This window comes from Mustela nivalis, assembly GCF_964662115.1.
Source record: "Mustela nivalis genome assembly, chromosome: 4".
NCBI lineage: Eukaryota > Metazoa > Chordata > Mammalia > Carnivora > Mustelidae > Mustela > Mustela nivalis.
Window position 1 is genome coordinate 126601582 of NC_139023.1, and position 18809 is coordinate 126620390.

Sequence of the window (18809 nt, forward strand, 5' to 3'; positions counted from 1 at the left end):
GCGCTGCTACAATTATACAATTAAAAATAAAATAAAAAGGGTGCCTGGGTGGCTCAGTGGATTAAGCCACTGCCTTCGGCTCAGGTCATGGTCTCAGGGTCCTGGGATCGAGCCCCGCATCTGCCTCAGCATTCCTGCTGAGCGGAGAGCCTGCTTCCCCTTCTCTCTCTGCCTGACTCTCTGCCTACTTGTGATCTCTCTCTCTCTCTCTCTCTGTCAAATAAATAAATAAATACAAACAAAAAAAAAAACATCATGGTCTGTGCTGTGAGGTTAGGATCCAGTGTCTTCAACGACCACCACCCTCTCTCCTTAAAAAAAAAAAAAAAAAAAAAAAAAATTAAAATAAATAAATAAAATAAATAACATAGACTGGGTAATTTATAAACAATATTTATTTCTCATGGTTCTGGAGGCTGGAAGTATGAGATCAAGGTGCCAACACAGTCTGTTTTTCGTAAAGGCCCCCTTCCCAATAGCAAACTGGCAACATCTCACTCTGTCCCTACCTGGTAGATGAAACTAGGGAACTCTGTCAGGCCTCTTTGACAAGGTACTAATCCCACTCATGAAAGCTCTGTCTTCAGGAGCTAGTCACCTCTTAAAGCCACCCTCCCATACCCCACCTTGGGGGCTAAGATTCAATGTATGAATTTTGGTGAGACACAAACATTCAGACCATAGGCAGCCAGATATCATGATAAACATTTCACGTGATAAAGATTTTATTTCATATCAATCTCCAAGTGAAGTGAGATCATTCTCCATTTCAGTAATAAAGAAATCAAAGATTATGAACTTGTCCTAGATTACAGACCAGACTATTGAAGAAGCTGGGATATGAATCGAGCCTTACAACAATCAATGCTGCTGTTTTATTTCTGTTGCATATCCCTATGATTCTGTGTTGTTGCCCTCTGATTTTAATGTATTGAAAACTTGTGAACATTTTTTAAATGATGTTAGATATTCAGAGGAAAGAGGGAGCTTAATATGATTGACTTGGTTCCAGAAGACTTTGCAGAGAAAGGATTTGACTGGAGTTTGAAGGCCAGGCTGCACATTAGATGGGGAAGTAGAAGCAGTGGTGAGTAATCTGTGGGAAAAGTGGGGGTGGAGGGTGCAATAGGCAGTGAGTAACCACAGCACACATACAAAGAGGCATACACAACCCTGAAGTTAACAAGCACATACCTCCTTATGTGTTTGCTAACTACAGGGTTCTCAGTCTACAGTACTAAAATACCACAAAAGATCATGGCTGATGAGCAGATGAGGACAGAAAGGAAGTTACAAGGTCACGTTATGGTGTTTCTTCAATGGTAACATTTCTCTATATAAGTTGTACCACTAGACAACCAGGTTTTATATCAAATCTACCATGAAAGAACCAGGTAAGAGATGAAGGTAAGCTACTCCTTAGAGAAGTATTCCAAATAATAAATGAAGAAGTGATGAGAGTAGGAATACCCCCCCATTTCTCAATGCCTAGTGAATGGATGGATCAACATTGAGCATCCATAGCTACTACTGTCACAAAAATGAAAGACCAACCAGACATTATCTCTCCTAGTAGAGAAATATACCACCATCTACGTAGAAGTCTTGAAAAAACAAGTTAAATCTAAATTGTATCAAGTCTCTAAACTCCACACCAATGTCTATTGAATATAGGTGACAGGAAGACAAATAAAGACATCATGGAAGTAAAACCAGCAAACTCCAGAATCTAGAACTCTAGAAAACAAGGCGAATGCTTTCTTCAATAAGTAAACTGGTAAGGGGGGGGAGAAAAAAAAAAGGTGGGCGCAGAGTCTATACATTAAAAGACATATCAACTGATCACAAAGTGCAAGCTTTATTTGAATCCTGGTTCCAATAAACAAACTGAAATAATAAATAAGCAAGCAAGCAAATAAATAAATAAAGCATTTATTAGACAATTAAAAATTAGACCAGTTACTGGACATGTTACTGGAATTATAGCAAATTTTCCTTTTGGGTGTTATAATAGTTACATGCTTATGTTTTATTTTCTGGTGATCATAGCATGAGCCAAAGGCAGACGCTTAACTGATTGAGCCATCCAGGTGTCCCTAATGCACTAAGGCACTTAAAATTTATTTTCCAGGGGTACCTGGGTGATTCGGATAGTTAAGCGTCTGCTTTTGGCTCAGGTCTTTATGTTTGGGCCCTGGAATTGAGCCAGCAGCTGGCTCTTTGCTCAGTGGGGACTCTGCTTCTTTCTCTCCCTGCGCTTCTCACCCCTATCACTAATTCTCTCTCTCAAGTGAATAAATAAGTTCTTTAAAAAAATTAAAATTAAAATTAGAAAAAATATTTTCCAATCAAATGGAACTTCTCAGAGTTTTTTGTTTGTTTTGGTTTTTTGTTTTTGTTTTTGTTTTTTGCAAGAAGCAATTAAAACAATTTAAAGGAAAGTAGGAAAAATAAATTCAGCCATAGTTTACACAATAAGTTGAGTTGGGGAAGATAGAGACAAAGAGATCAGCCAGAAGTCTCTTACAACATCTGGACCTATATTGATAAGAGTTTGATTAGGATAGCATTAATAGGGAAGAAAAGGGAAACATAAGTGGAGTAATCCTGAGGAACTACAAAGTTTAGTGTATCTCAAAGAAGAGTCAAAGATTCAAAGATGATTCAAAAATATCTGACCTGACCAATTTTTAAAATAGTAATATCATGAGAAGGAACAGGTAAGTCAAGGGGGCAAATTGTCGGGGCATGAGGTGACAAATTTGCTTCTAGACATCAAGTATGAGAGACTGACATGACCATTTGTCATTTAAAGTGAAGTATTGTTTTGCCACATGCGTATAAAAATGTTTTGTGCCCTCTCCAATCATAATGAATTATTTAAAAACAGCCATGAATTAAAGTTGTATAATCAAATAAATGAATAAAAATGTATGTCAGACCTCCTCAAACAAGGAAGATGACCCAAAATCTTCCTTAATAAACATACTTTCTTGGCATAGGTTAGCCATTTCTTCTATATCCTTTTCTCTGCAAAAATCTCTTGTGTTCTCTGATACAGAAGCAAATCTGTAAACTTCTTTGACATCACCTCCTCTGTCTCCACATAAACATAGCTGCCCAGTAAACACCAGCTTTTCTGGCCAATTTGCTCACATATGATAAGTAATACTTAGAAGAATAAAATTATAATGTCACAAAATAATTTGGTAAGTGTTCTGAGGCCTTTTAAAATAAGATAGTCCCTCCTTGTATTATAGCATCAATAATACTGAAAATAATTTCTCCTAGTGAAAAATCATGGACATGTGTATAGTAAAAACTATGTCAAAGTCAGACATTTGAATTTCATTTGTAAGAAAGAGCACACTTTATACAATTAAAAATCTGTAGAAACTGCGATGTATTTTGGTTCTTAGCACATCCATACCTTTGAAGTTCAGAGTTGGTCAATTTTAATGTCTAGAATATCACACTCCCATGTCCTTTATCTTAGGAAATGACTCTCTGTAATCAAGTGAACCATTGTGATTCTCATCATAAAAACAAATTGTGAAGGTTTTCAATAATTAGAAGCAATAATATGTCTTCTCAAAACCCTCTCATCCTTGGCCATCTTTGCTCCCTCAATCCCAGTCAGCTCAGCAATTAATATTGCCCAAGCTAATCATTTTCATCGGTATTTGAAGACAAGATAGTATGTGACTTACATCACGTTTCATTGTTTGCTAGCAAATGAACAAAAACCTATATTATTTGCTTGCTTGGACTTAACAATAAATATAAGGCTACAGCCTATTTGGATCGGCAATGTGTTACTTCTGCAAAACAATGAAACTGACCCAAACTATTAGAAATCCCAGTGTCCAAGACCCTGGATTGTTATGCCTCTTGCTGTCAGAGCACCTATTGTGAGTGATCTCTGAAAGTTAGAGGCAAAACCCTTGGTCACTGAGTAGTAGGGATAAAAGGAGGCGATGCTTGGAAGACCTTCATAATCTACCATGGAGGCCACAGTTGGAATCTTTCTTTGCCTAGCATTGGATATTCCCACAGATACAAATATTTTTTAATGAAAAGTTATATTTTCTCTGGTTTGATGATAGTTCATTGGAATTTTTACTTTTACTATTATCATATCATTAAGCGAAAAAAATGATGCATAGAAAGAAGAGTGGAAGAGAATAGGTCAAAGATTAACACCTATTAATTTAATGCATTATATTCAGGAGCTAAATCATTAGAAGCCAGGTAAGAGCTAGGAGAGTTGATTGATAAAAGACAACTCTAGGGTGACAAGGCATACCAATTCATATTATTGTTGTTCATTGAATTTATGAACATAAGTTTATTACTCACAGCCACCTGGGGAAAACTACTTAATGGATTTTCCCACTCTGCCCTTTGTTAGAATCCCTCTCTCTGAAACCCTCTTCCTGTCTCCTGGACTCACTTGATTTCTGCAAGGTCTTCAGTTTCTAGATTAAATGTCATATTCTCTGTTTACACACTACAAATCTCAAAGAACTAGTAGCATCTTATTTGTTTCAAAAGGATGTTAAACTTAATTATGACACCTGATTCATTTTGTTATGATTATCTGTCTCTGCTTTTAGACTGCATAACTCGAGGTCAGGGACGGGATCTCCGCTATTCTATCACCAGCACTAAACCTGCCAAGTGTCTAGGATAGAAAAGGGCCCAAAAAAGTCTGTCAAGTCCAAGTGGAAAGAAATATATGTAATTTGTTTTGTTGAAGGTGGAAGAAAACATCTCCCAAAACACATCTCTGTTAGTACTCCTCTATCTAAACACTCCTTAATTGCTCATCAAATAAATTATTCTTAGAAAATATAAGTACACAAAGAACTCCATTAAATAGGAAAAATATTAAATATTTTTTATTCATTTGATTTTTCATTTTCTAACCTTCTAATTCTCTTATTTTAACAAAATTTATTTCTTTATTACAATTACACTTTTGTTGCTTCAACTTTTAACATTTTTAATTGGACACTTTTGATTTAATATTTTAATAATATAACTAGGTAGTTTTCTTTGATCAAAAAAATAACACCCTGAGTGTGACATTCTCAGCTACTCTGCTACTAATTGAAAGGTTATAGAGTTGGATAAGACAGGGGCTTGCCCTTAAGAAATTCACAGCTATTAAAAAAGACAGACTAGTCAAAAACAATTAAAACTTAATGGGCTAAGGTCTTAATATAAGTATATAAGAATAGAAAATATAACAACTTGGGAATGACTTACAATTTAATGAATAAAATAATGGTAAAATACTTTATTTTATTGGTATTAATCTCTACTATTATTTCCGAATAATAAATTTCTTAACATGTAATATTCACTGAACCTATTATGTAACAGACATTATACTAAATTCTTCATGTGTGTAAATGTATTGAATTCTCTCAATAACCTTCTCTATAAACATTGTTATTATTCCTGACGGAACCAAGGTAGAGAGAGGTTAAATAACTTCTCAATGTTAAAAAATTAGTATTAGACATTTGGATTGAACTGTAGCAGACTGGTTCCAGAATCTCAGTTCCTAACCATTATATAGACTATCTACAAGCTCAAAAAGCAAGTTTTATACATCCTAAATCTTTTCCTATTATTTTATTTGACCTTTTGATAGAAACTTCCCAAGTCTTAGAAACTCAGATTTTCTCTAGAATACTCTTCTTTGGCATCCTAATGGAGGTGAATTTTTGTCTCTGCAGTTCATACCCCCACGCTTCAAGAATAAAAGGTTACTTGTGCCTCTATCACATTTACAGACCCAGTAAAATGGCATAGCTTTTATGAATGTAGATTTGTTAATTGGGTAAAACAAAAAGAATGTTGTGTACAGAAAATTAACAACTGGGTTCTGTATTCTCTTGCCTTGTTGTAGCATCACAGAACAAGTGATTTTAGTTTACTTCAGGCAGAACTTTTCTAAAATTGTTAACAAACTCTACTCAATGCATTCCCAACACATTCACAATCACCATTTAAATAAGACATATATTTGACTTTAAAATAAACATCTCAGTGTAACTGATGAGGATTATTGAATAAAAGATAACTACTATAGTACTCATGAAAAATGGCCTACATATGTTCATTTATTCATTTATTTGTTCAGCAAACATTTTAACAAACACCTCTCTATAAAAATTGTATGATCCTAAATACAGAAAGTAAAAAGGTCAATTAAGATATCACCTTATACCCAAATTAATAAAATTATGAATGAAAAGGGAGAGATCACAACTAACACCAAAAAAGTAGAAACAATCATCAGAAGTTATTAGCAACAGTTATATGCCAATAAGCTAAACAACCTAGATGAAATGGATGCATTCCTCTGAAAATATAAACTCCCAAAATTGAACCAGGAAGAAATTGACAACCTGAATAGACTGATATCTAGTAACGAGATTGAAGCAGTGATCAAAAACCTCCCAAAAAAAAAGAGCCCAGGACCCGATGGATTCCCTGGGGAATTCTACCAAACTTTCAAAGAAGAAATAACACCTATTCTCCTGAAGCTATTCCAAAAAATTGAAGCAGAAGGAAAACTTCCAGACTCTTTCTATGAAGCTAGCATTACCATGATCCCCAAACCAGGCAAAGACCCTAACAAAAAGGAGAATTTCAGACTAATATCACTGATGAATATGGATGCTAAAATTCTCAACAAGATCCTAGCAAACAGGATCCAACAGCACATTAAAAAGATTATCCACCATAAGCAGGTGGGATTCATTCCTGGGCTACAAGGATGGTTCAACATATGCAAATCAATCAATGTGATAGAAAAATTAATATGAGAAGAGAGAAGAACCACATGGTCCTCTCAGTTGATGCAGAAAAAGCATTTGACAAAATCCAGCATCCATTCCTGATTAAAACACTTCAAAGTATAGGGATAGAGGGAACATTCCTGAACTTCATAAAATGTATCTATGAAAGACCCACAGCAAATACCATCCTCAATGGGAAAAAGCTCACAGCCTTCCCGTTGAGATCAGGAACATGACCAGGATGCTGACTCTCACCACTCTTGTTCAACATAGCATTAGAAGTCCTAGCAATAGTGATCAGACAACAAAAAGAAATAAAAGGTATCCAAATTGGCGATGAAGAAGCCAAATTCTCTTTCTTCGCAGATGACATGATCCTTTATATGGAAAACCCAAAAGACTCCACCCCCAAACTACTAGAACTCATACAGCAATTCAGTAATGTGGCAGGATACAAAGTCAATGTACAGAAATCAGTGGCTCTCTTATACACTAACAATGAAAATACAGAAAGAGAAATTAGAGAATCAATTCCATTTACTATAGCACCAAGAACCATAAGATACCTGGGAATAAACCTAACCAAAGAGGTAAAGAATATGTACTCAAGGAACTACAGAACACTCATGAAAGAAACTGAAGGAGACACAAAAAGATGGAAGACCATTCCATGCTCTTGGATGGAAAGAATAAACATTGTTAAAATGTCTATTCTGCCTAGAGCAATCTATACTTTTAATACCATTCCGATCAAAATTCCACTGGTATTTTTCAAAGAGCTGGAGCAAATAATCCAAAAATTTGTATGGAACCAGAAGAGACCCCGAATGGTTAAGGAAATGCTGAAAAACAAAAATAAAACTGGGGACATCACGTTACCTGATTTCAAGCTTTACTGCAAAGTTGTGATCACCAAGACACATGGTACTGGCATAAAAACAGACCCATAGACCAGTGGAACAGAGTAGAGAGCCCAGATATGGACCCTAACTCTATGGTCAAATAATCTTCGACAAAACAGGAAAAAATATACAGTGGAAAAAGACAGTCTCTTCAATAAATGGTGCTGGGAAAATTGGACAGCTATATGTAAAAGAATGAAACTCGAACATTCTCTTACACCATACACAAAAATAAACTCAAAATGGATAAAAGACCTCAGCATGAGACAGGAGTCCATCAGAATCCTAGCGGCGAACATAGGCAGTAACCTCTTTGATATCAGCCACAGCAACTTCTTTCAAGATATGTCTCCAAAGGCAAAGGAAACAAAGGCGAAAATGAACTTTTGGGACTTCATCAAAATCAAAAGCTTCTGCACAGCAAAGGAAACAGTCAAGAAAACAAAGAGGCAACCCACAGAATGGGAGAAGATATTTGCAAATGACAGTACAGACAAAAGGTTGATATCCAGGATCTATAAAGAACTCCTCAAACTCAACACACACAAAACAGATAATCATATCAAAAAATGGGCAGAAGATATGAACAGACACTTCTCCAATCAAGACATACAAATGGCTATCAGACACATGAAAAAATGTTCATCATCACTAGCCATCAGGGAGATTCAAATCAAAACCACATTGAAAGAAATTGGGGAAGACACAAAGAAATGGAAAAATGTTCCATGCTCCTGGATTGGAAGAATAAATATTGTGAAAATGTCTATGTTACCTAAAGCAATCTACACATTTAATGCAATTCCTATCAAAGTACCATCCATCTTTTTCAAAGAAATGGAACAAATAATTCTAAAATTTATATGGAACCAGAAAAGACCTCGAATAGCTAAAGGGATATTGAAAAAGAAAGCCAACGTTGGTGGCATCACAATCCCGGACTTCAAGCTCTATTACAAAGCTGTCATCATCAAGACAGCATGGTACTGGCACAAAAACAGACCCATAGATCAATGGAACAGAATAGAGAGCCCAGAAATAGACCCTCAAATCTATGGTCAACTCATCTTCGACAAAGCAGGAAAGAATGTCCAATGGAAAAAAGACAGCCTCTTCAATAAATGGTGCTGGGAAAATTGGACAGCCACATGCAGAAAAATGAAATTGGACCATTTCCTTACACCACACACGAAAATAGACTCAAAATGGATGAAGGACCTCAATGTGCGAAAGGAATCCATCAAAATCCTTGAGGAGAACACAGGCAGCAACCTCTTCGACCTCAGCCGCAGCAACATCTTCCTAGGAACAACGCAAAAGGCAAGGGAAGCAAGGGAAAAAATGAACTATTGGGATTTCATCAAGATCAAAAGCTTTTGCACAGCAAAGGAAACAGTGAACAAAATCAAAAGACAACTGACAGAATGGGAGAAGATATTTGCAAACGACATATCAGATAAAGGACTAGTGTCCAGAATCTATAAAGAACTTAGCAAACTCAACACCCAAAGAACAAATAATCCAATCAAGAAATGGGCAGAGGACATGAACAGACATTTCTGCAAAGAAGACATCCAGATGGCCAACAGACACATGAAAAAGTGCTCCATATCACTCGGCATCAGGGAAATACAAATCAAAACCACAATGAGATATCACCTCACACCAGTCAGAATGGCTAAAATCAACAAGTCAGGAAATGACAGATGCTGGCGAGGATGCGGAGAAAGGGGAACCCTCCTACACTGTTGGTGGGAATGCAAGCTGGTGCAGCCACTCTGGAAAACAGCATGGAGGTTCCTCAAAATGTTGAAAATAGAACTGCCCTATGACCCAGCAATTGCACTATTGGGTATTTACCCTAAAGATACAAACGTAGTGATCCAAAGGGGCACGTGTACTCGAATGTTTATAGCAGCAATATCCACAATAGCCAAACTATGGAAAGAACCTAGATGTCCATCAACAGATGAATGGATCAAGAAGATGTGGTATATATACACAATGGAATACTATGCAGCCATCAAAAGAAATGAAATCTTGCCATTTGCGACAACATGGATGGAACTAGAGCGTATCATGCTTAGCGAAATAAGTCAAGCAGAGAAAGACAACTATCATATGATCTCCCTGATATGAGGAAGTGGTGATGCAACATGGGGGCTTAAGTGGGTACGAGAAGAATAAATGAAAGAAGATGGGATTGGGAGGGAGACAAACCATAAGTGACTCTTAATCTCACAAAACAAACTGAGGGTTGCTGGGGGGAGGGGGTTTGGGAGAAGGGGGTGGTATTATGGACATTGGGGAGGGTATGTGTTTTGGTGAGTGCTGTGAAGTGTGTAAACCTGGTGATTCACAGACCTGTACCCCTGGGGATAAAAATATATGTTTATAAAAAATAAAAAATTATATTAAAAAAAAAAAAAACCACATTGAGATATATCACCTCACACCAGCTAGAATGGCCAAAATTAGCAAGACAGGAAACAACATGTGTTGGAGAGGAAGTGGAGAAAGAGGGACCCTCTTACACTGTTGGTGGGAATGCAAGTTGGTGCAGCCTCTTTCGAAAACAGTGTGGAGATTCCTCAAGAAATTAAAAATAGAGCTTCCCTATGACCCTGCCATTGCACTACTGGGTATTTACCCCAAAGATACAGATGTAGTGAAAAGAAGGGCCATCTGTACCCCAATGTTTATAGCAGCAATGGCCACAGTCGCCAAACTGTGGAAAGAACCCAGATGCCCTTCAACAGATGAATGGATAAGGAAGATGTGGTCCATATATACTATGGAGTATTATGCCTCCATCAGAAAGGGTGAATACCCAACTTTTATAGCAACATGGACAGGACTGGAAGAGATTATGCTGAGTGAAATAAGTCAAGCAGAGAGAGTCAATTATCATATGGTTTCACTTATTTGTGAAGCATAACAAATAGCATGAAGGACAAGGGGAGTTAGAGAGGAGAAGGGAGTTGAGGGAAATTGGAAGGGAAGGTGAGCCATGAGAGATTATGGACTCTGAAAAACAATCTGAGGGGTTTGAAGGGGCGGGGGGTGCGAGGTTGGGGGAACCAGGTGGTGGGTATTGGAGAGGACACGGATTGCATGGAGCACTGGGTGTGGTGCAAAAACAATGAATACTATTATGCTGAAAATAAAAAAAAATTTAAAAAGATATCACCATATAAAAAAATGTAAAATTTCTCTGGAGTAATATCTACTATGAGCAAAGTCAAATGAAAAACAACAAAATAAAAAATTATTTGAGATATATAGGATTGATAATAATTTTCATGATAATCAAAATGTTTTTATAAATAAGGAAAAGCTATGGAATGCAAAAAAAATGGGAATTATATGAACAGGCAACTCACAAAAAATGAACTATAAATAATGCATATTTGAAAGTATGAGATCCTCAATCTCACTCATAATGAAAAAACTGGAAATATAAGCAAGACCTTACTACCCTCCATAAAATCAGTAAAAATATTAATCAGTTTTCCACTTCCCAAGGTTGGCAAGAAAGAAGAAAACACTTGCTCTTCTATCTTACTGATAAAATTATAAAATGCTGCAGCATCTAGAGGAAATCAGTATTTTGTTTGTTGTACTGTGGGAAGCAAGTAAATGTTGGATGAATGAAAGAATTTAAGTCTATTCTCTCAGATGCCATCCTCATATATATAATTTGATATACTTTGATAGATACCAACCAAATTAACTCTTAACAATCGAATTAACTTCTGACTTTTAGATTCAATGCTTTAGGCAGAGCCAAAACTGGGAACTCCCACTGGTGTCATAACTTAGGTTCCAGTAAAGCCTTGCAGAGATCACATCCTCATGGATTATGAGGAATATGAAAGACACCTTCACAAGCTCCTGAGGGCAGAAGGGACAAGGGAGTAGATTACAAATAGAACTAACTGATCTACCAATAGAATCCATTGCTGCAGAGTTAACAGCAACCTGCTGCCCAGTATTTCAAGCCAAAGGTGATCTTGGATTATATAGTTTGAGTGGACTGGAGGAATTCATCCTGTTAGGAAATGACAAAGCCTGAACTCAGATACGAGCACAAGCCATACAAGAAGGTGGATTGGGGAGATATTTCAAGGACTTGGTCACTTGGGGAGATATTTCAAGGACTTGGTCACTGTATGGAAATGAGGGTAAGTATCAAGAGGCATATAAATGACTCCCAAATTTTTGACTTGAGAAATAGGAGGATGATGGCACCATTGCCCTATAAAATGAATAGGAGGAAGCTTTGCTTATAAGTTTGTCTCTTAAGCCAGAATTCCTCAGTTGGACTACAAATTCTTGGATACCAGCTCTGTGACTCTAGCCAAATTAGTTAATTTCTCCTTGCCTTGATTTCCTCATTTCCAAAATATGAATAATAATAAGATCCACTTCATAGGACTGTTATGAGGATTAAATAAGTTAGTATCTTAGTGCTCAGGACAGAGAGAGTGCTTAGAACTGTGCCAAGCACATAGCAAGTGTCACATAATTGTTAGAATATTAACAGTATTAGTTTAAGTTCTTAAAATATTTGTCTTTGAAAACTTATATAATAGTGATGTGTCTACATTCATCCTCAAGACCACAGACAATGGGCACAATGACAAAGGCCGCTGATGCTCTCAGGAGACTGTGCATCAGTTTGAATTCATTCTTGCTCAATCAAGATAATGAACACAAAGGTTACAATGCGAACACACCTCTTGTGAAAAAAAGCTTTCTTCCTCTGTTTTCTATTATATCTCTTATAGATAGGGAGCATCACTACTCCCCCAAATGACTCTCCTTCAGATAAATGGTATATTTAGGATGCCCTAAATATCCTATGAACATTGCCAACCCCATGTCCTTCCTTACATTTGTGCCTCTCCTCTTTATCATTTGTAGCCTGCAATCTTACTCAAACTCTCCCTCCTTTATTATTTTATGGCAAAGCACTCTCTCTTTTTTAACCTCGTACCAGTAAGAAATTTTGTATTATCCCATCCAGCCCTTCTTACATGGATCTATTTTTGTTTCATACTATACTTTCTTATGTAATTTTCTAAAAACCCAAATGTGGGGGGCACCTGGGTGGCTCAGTGGGTTGAGCCTCTGCCTTAGCTCGGGTTATGATCTCACGATCCTGGGATGGAATCCCGCATCGGGCTCCCTGCTCAGCGGGGAACCTGCTTCCCCCTCTCCCTCTGCAGCTCCCCCCACTTGTGCTCTCTCTCCTTTTCCCACTCTCTGTCAAATAAATAAATTCTTAAAAAAAAAAAAAAAAACAAATGTGGGATAAGGAGAGGGGATAACTCTCTTTACTATTTTGCTACCCCTGTGTCAATTTTCTTCAGTGTAATGCACAGTAGGTGCTGCATAAACACTTCATCATTTGTTGAATGATGGTTGTAGTTTTCCTCAACAGAAAGGAGAAGAACAAAGACAGAAGGTAGGTGGAGATTTAGTTGAAATTTCCATAATTAAAACAAACGTCACTAGAGACAACTTCTAAAAGGGTTTTCCCTCTAATTCAGTCTAGGTTAGCTCTTATGTTCCTCAACTACAAACCTCAAGGTCATTCCTTTCTTATAGACTTCACTGCCACATTCAAGACTCTCCTATCCCTCCTGTCTCTAGTCACCATTTTCAAGAGCTTCAATCTCTCTACCAACCACTCCCCTAAACACCTGGCCTCATAGTAAGTACATTTACCTACTTAGCCCTCATTTTTCTATTTTATTGCTAATACATTTTATCACACCAAACCCCTTTATTAACCTAAAGATACCTTGGGAGTTGCCATACAATAATGGTCAAAAATATGGAATCTAGTGTTAGCCAAAACTGCCGAAATCTCTATTTGGGAACTTAACAGCTCTGTAATACTGAACAAGTTAGGTAACTCTTTAGAAACAATTCTCCATGGCATTTCTGCACATCTTAGATCAGGTTTTACTTTGCACTGTCTCTTCAAGGATGTTATTATAGCAAACAGCCTTGGAAAATACAAAGATTGTTTCCCACTAATGTGGAAGTCAGATTTTATTTATCAGCTAACGAAGATAATAAAGATAATGTCTCCTTCTGGGACAATGTTGGACAGGTTTGCTAGCAACCTCTTATAAGATTGGGAGTTTCTTAAACTTAGAGTTTCTCTATAGTAACAAACCCCTACATGCAACATTCACCAGGCTACTTTGTATCATCCCAATGGGACTCTGGGGGCAAAGGAGCATGAAGTTCGTTCCATTTGTTATACCATGAGTAATGAAGTCATCTGTCTGTCTCTGTTCTCTGCTACCATCTATGAACATGTGGCTGGCTAATCTGTTAGCTTGCAAGAAATGTAAGATCTCAGACTTTCCACAGTTCTTGATAAAAACCTCTTTACACTTCAGTTTCCCTTTTACCAACCCAAAAAATGGAAAGAAGATGCCTATCTCAGAGTTAGCATGTTAATTAAATGGGGAAAAAATGAGATAATATATATACAATGCTTTAGACTAGTCTGAACCTCATACCTGGACTCTACAACAGTTTTTGGTGACTTCTGACTGCCTGCTTGTCAAATGCCCTGCTCTCCAACTCTATTCTCACTGGTGGTTTTGCAATGCTGACACCATAAATCATTCTCTTCTTGAAAGTTCCTAATCCCTTGAAAGTCTGTGACTCTGGTTTCCTTCTTACATTTTTACCTCTCTCTGTTCCTTCCCAAAATGTCACACTCACACACACATACAGAGGAATTTACAAAAGGAGAGTGCTTTGCAAATGTCTTAAGACAGTTCTAAATTCTACAAAATATTAATTAGTGACACAACAATAGCAGCCAACAGGTTTTTCTAAAATGGAGGAAAGGAAAAGCAGTAATCAGAATGAGGGGAAGAAGAGAGTCACAAGATCTTTATCAAAAGGGGACAAGAGTTATTAGACATCTGTGATATTCCGTGTCACTCACTTATACAGAAGGTCAATATTTATCATTCTATTATTCTCCAATGTCCAATCTTAATTAAATATTTGTAAAAAAATTACTAGAAAGAAAACAATAGAAATGGTGGCTGTAAGCTATAGAACCAAATGCCACTATAGAACTTATACTTTGGCTTCATGAAAATTCAAGGTATAGAAAATTCTTAGCGTTAGCCTTACATAACTCAGTGTCAGCCTTAGATCACCCCTTACTTGATCTGATCAGCTTACCTGTAACAAAAAATCAAAGAGTGCCAGCTTGGACCACTCGTGATGATGTATTTCAGTACAACCCCATTCAGGCTTAGGTACTCGGCCATTCTGCCAACACTTCTGTTTTAACAACTGTTGGTAAGTTCCCCAGGTGAGCTTAACAGAAGAGTGGGTCTCATTACTTGCTGGAGATAAAGATGAGTCCCAGAGAATGAGGGGGCATGGTCGGCCATCTATAAAATCCAAACAAACAAACAAATTTGCTTTAGCATGTTCAGCATGACTCAGTATGAGATTTTAGACAGTCACTCATAGCTTTGCCCTCTCACCTCCCAAATGCAAGAGTTGGATTAGATGATATTTCAAGGTCCCTGTTAGGCAATGAAAGGAAAGATTTTTGAGACAAGATGTTTTATTGATGTGGCACAGGAATAAGCCACTAATTACCAATAACAACGTCCTCTGGTTAATGTGGTTTTATTCCACTTCTAAAAGCAAACACCATGAAAAGGGAAAGAATCCAGGTGTTTATAATCATCTATTCGATGTCTGAGTGGAGCTGCTCTCTATGTGTAATAACAACTGTCTGATTTTCTGGGGCCACAGAAAAAGAATTTTTGGAAGTCACAAATTTAAAAGTGAAATTGCACGGCTCACACCAGCCACCACCAGAATTTCCAAAGAAATAAAAAAGAAGCAAGATGGAAACATTTTTTCTCTTTTGGTGGAAACAGTAGTGCTCTTGGTAATCGATCATGTATTCACACATAACCTCACGAAGTGCATTTAAGCAAATGTATTTCTTCAACTGCATGCACACAAACGATATGTTAAAATATATATATATATATATCATTCTAATTGTTTTTGTCTCACTCTTGAGAGTTTAGAAAGGCCACTGGTAGACTGTACCAAGAATGATGAACCCAAGTAAAGTCATAAACAGGGAAGATCACGAAGGTCCATTAAATGATACTTCAAGCTTAAAACAAATGACATCACTTTCCAGCCCCCATTTCTGCCAAATAAAGTCACTGACAGATGATGTTAAGCAGCTTTGCTTCTAAGTTAAAAATCAGAATGATGCTCTTGGGGAGAAAAAAAGTCACAAAGATCTGGAAAAGCCCTCTTAACTCATTCTTAGCAGGCCTGGACAACAGAAGCCTCTGAAATTATGACTGGAATGTCTAAGACACATCACAGGAATTTTTAAAAGTCCTTTTAAATAACCTGAGAGGCTCTTGATCTATGACTGTATTCCTTTGGTTAAAGACATTTATTTTCCCATCTTGCTTGTTTGCCTTTTGTAGAGTTCTTATCTCTGTCTGGTCTTTACTACAGGAAACTGCTGTCTTCTCTAACCTCTTTTGAATTTGCTGTTACAGTGACCTCAATAACTTTGGTAGTGTTCACAGATCACGTGCATTCCAGTTTTATTCAAAAGAAAAATCTTCTTCCTTTTAGCCTTGGAATTTCAGCCTAGGACTTTTATGCAAGAAGTTCTTTAGATTTGGGGAAGCCTGCCACAGTGACTGACACAATTAAGAAAAAAAATAGAGAAAGAACATAGATCTAAACTAAAGAACTTCATTTTTAACACCATCACCCCTTTTCTTTCTTTTGACTTTCCTAAATGGTTTTGGGGCTGCTCAAAACTAATTGTTTTCTTAGGTAGAAGATAAATATAATTTTAAATGAGTAGACTCCAAATACGACATCAGTTTAACAAATAATAATAATAGTAAAGCCCAGGCAAATGCAGTCCATCATGAGTGGGAGACAGGTAGAGACCAATGTCTCTACCAAATATGAGTGGAAGACAAACATCACTTGCAAAGATATGTGTACTTCAGACTTCGAAAGATAAACACCAAGAAGTTCTACCCATCGATGTCTCTGGACTAAAGTTATACACAGATGGCACTTTAGATTCGCAGGGCTAGGAAGTATTCAAAGGGAGTTGAAACAATCCTGAACCTCAACAACACACATCAGTACAGGAGACAGACAGGCGGGCCGTTTCCTCAGCAATTCACATGAGGCCCACAGAGAAATAGGGAAATGATTTACATAAACAATTGAAACAGTTAACCTTCTGGGCTGTTTTTCTTTCCTTTAAGACATTTGTTTCTTATTTTTAAAGCAATTAAAAACAAATCTACTCATTTCAGGAAATGTGGAAAAACATTAGCATGTAAAACTAAGAAAACAAAAATCATCTATAAGCCCCGGGTAGGAGCTTAATAATTGGTTCTGTGATTTATATACTGACTTCTGGTATTTTCCCATCCTTTTCTTTCTCACCTCAAAATGTACACTGTTTTTAGAAACTTAAGAAGTAGAACTTCTGGTGAGAGCTTAGGCTCTGGAATCCTACAGATCTTTTGAAATCTGGTCACCTTACTTCTTAGCTTTGTAACATTAGACAAGTTAAGCAATCTCTCTAAGCCTTGCCTTCATCCTCTGTAAAATGGGGGTGAGAATGTATCTTCCCAAATTGGTTTTTAGGATTAAATGAGTTCTTACATTTGAAGTCCTCAACCTGATGCCTAATGTATATGCATATCCCAGAAACTTCTGCTATAAGTATTACTCTATAGAGACATGATGCAATGACACAATTCATCAGTCTTTGACTGCCTTCATTTGTATATGGAGCATCTACTATGTGAAGCATAGTACTAGGAACTGAACCTAAATCAATCAATCAATAAATGCCAATTTCTATTTATTTTCCTGGCGTTTACATTTCAACTGGGGGAAGAGGCAAAAATTATGTGAGGAAAGTAAACTATGTGGGACTGCCTTGTATTATACAGTTAGTCATATATACAGTTTGACTGCTTGACTAAATATTTTACCACAAACATTTCTCTTACAATTAAATATTTTTAAATGGCATCAGTTCAACTGTCATATAATAGCCTAACCCAGTGGTCAGCACACCCTGTCAAAGGTAGGTAGTAAACATTTTGGGTTTTGAAGGCCGCCTCATCTCCATCACAACTATTGACCCAGAAAATGCTTAACTCTGCTGTGGCATGAAAGCAGTCAAAAACAATAGATCAGCAGATGGATGTGACTGTTCCAATAAAACTTTATTATAGACATGAAATTTGCATTTCATATAATTTTCAAGTGTCATAAGAAATGCTATTGTTCTTTTTATTTTTTTCAACGATTTCAAATTGGAGAAAGCATCTGTAGCTCACAAGCCACTCAGAAAGAGGGAAGGGGCCATCTTGGCCCGCAGACTGTTGTCAGTCAGCCCCTGATCTAGTCTTTAAGGATATTGAATTTCATTTGCCATTTCTCTATTTCAGCACATCGAATTTTCTGAATGATACATTTTCTATACTATTATTTAAAAAGTTGTTCCCAAACTGCCAAAGGAGCTTTCAGCTGCTAGGAGTAATTGGTTTTCAGTTAATATTCTGGGGTTTTCTCCACATCCATCCATGTCCCCTCAGCAAAATATTTTGAATGCTGACCATAACACAAAGATATTCCATCCTGCCCTGCTGGAAGTCTGTGTCCCTCAGGCAAGGGAGATTTCCAGAAAGCAAGAAGAAAGCAGGGCAAGTAGTAATTCTCAGGCTGAGCGTGGGTGGGGTGGGTCCTTCACACATACTGGTCTCCTTCCTGCATCTCAGTGCGTATGGCCGGCCCTCCAGATGATAGTCATAGTCAGAATGGCTCCAGATCTCAGAGCCATGAGTATGAGTGTGGAAGAATTCCACTTTTTATAAAATATGACTGTTAGAAGAATGAAATGAACTTTGGTAGATCTGAAGGGATGACAGAAAAATAGCCTCTGAAAACAGGAAACTGGTTAAAGCAACTTACCCTGAAGTGTTTCAGAGATGAGGAGCATTCATCTCTTCAC

At 37.1% G+C, this 18809-nt stretch overlaps 1 protein-coding gene across 3 annotated transcripts in view; it reads right to left on the reverse strand.

Moving 5' to 3' along the window:
* The window catches only part of GASK1B (golgi associated kinase 1B), a 52467-nt gene that overhangs the window by 19504 nt on the left and 14154 nt on the right, over positions 1-18809 (reverse strand). For all 3 annotated transcript variants that reach the window (XM_082729199.1, XM_082729197.1, XM_082729198.1), the window contains exon 3: positions 14942-15156. In XM_082729199.1, coding sequence (XP_082585325.1) covers positions 14942-15156 — 215 coding nt within the window. The remainder of the gene's footprint in view (positions 1-14941; positions 15157-18809) is intronic.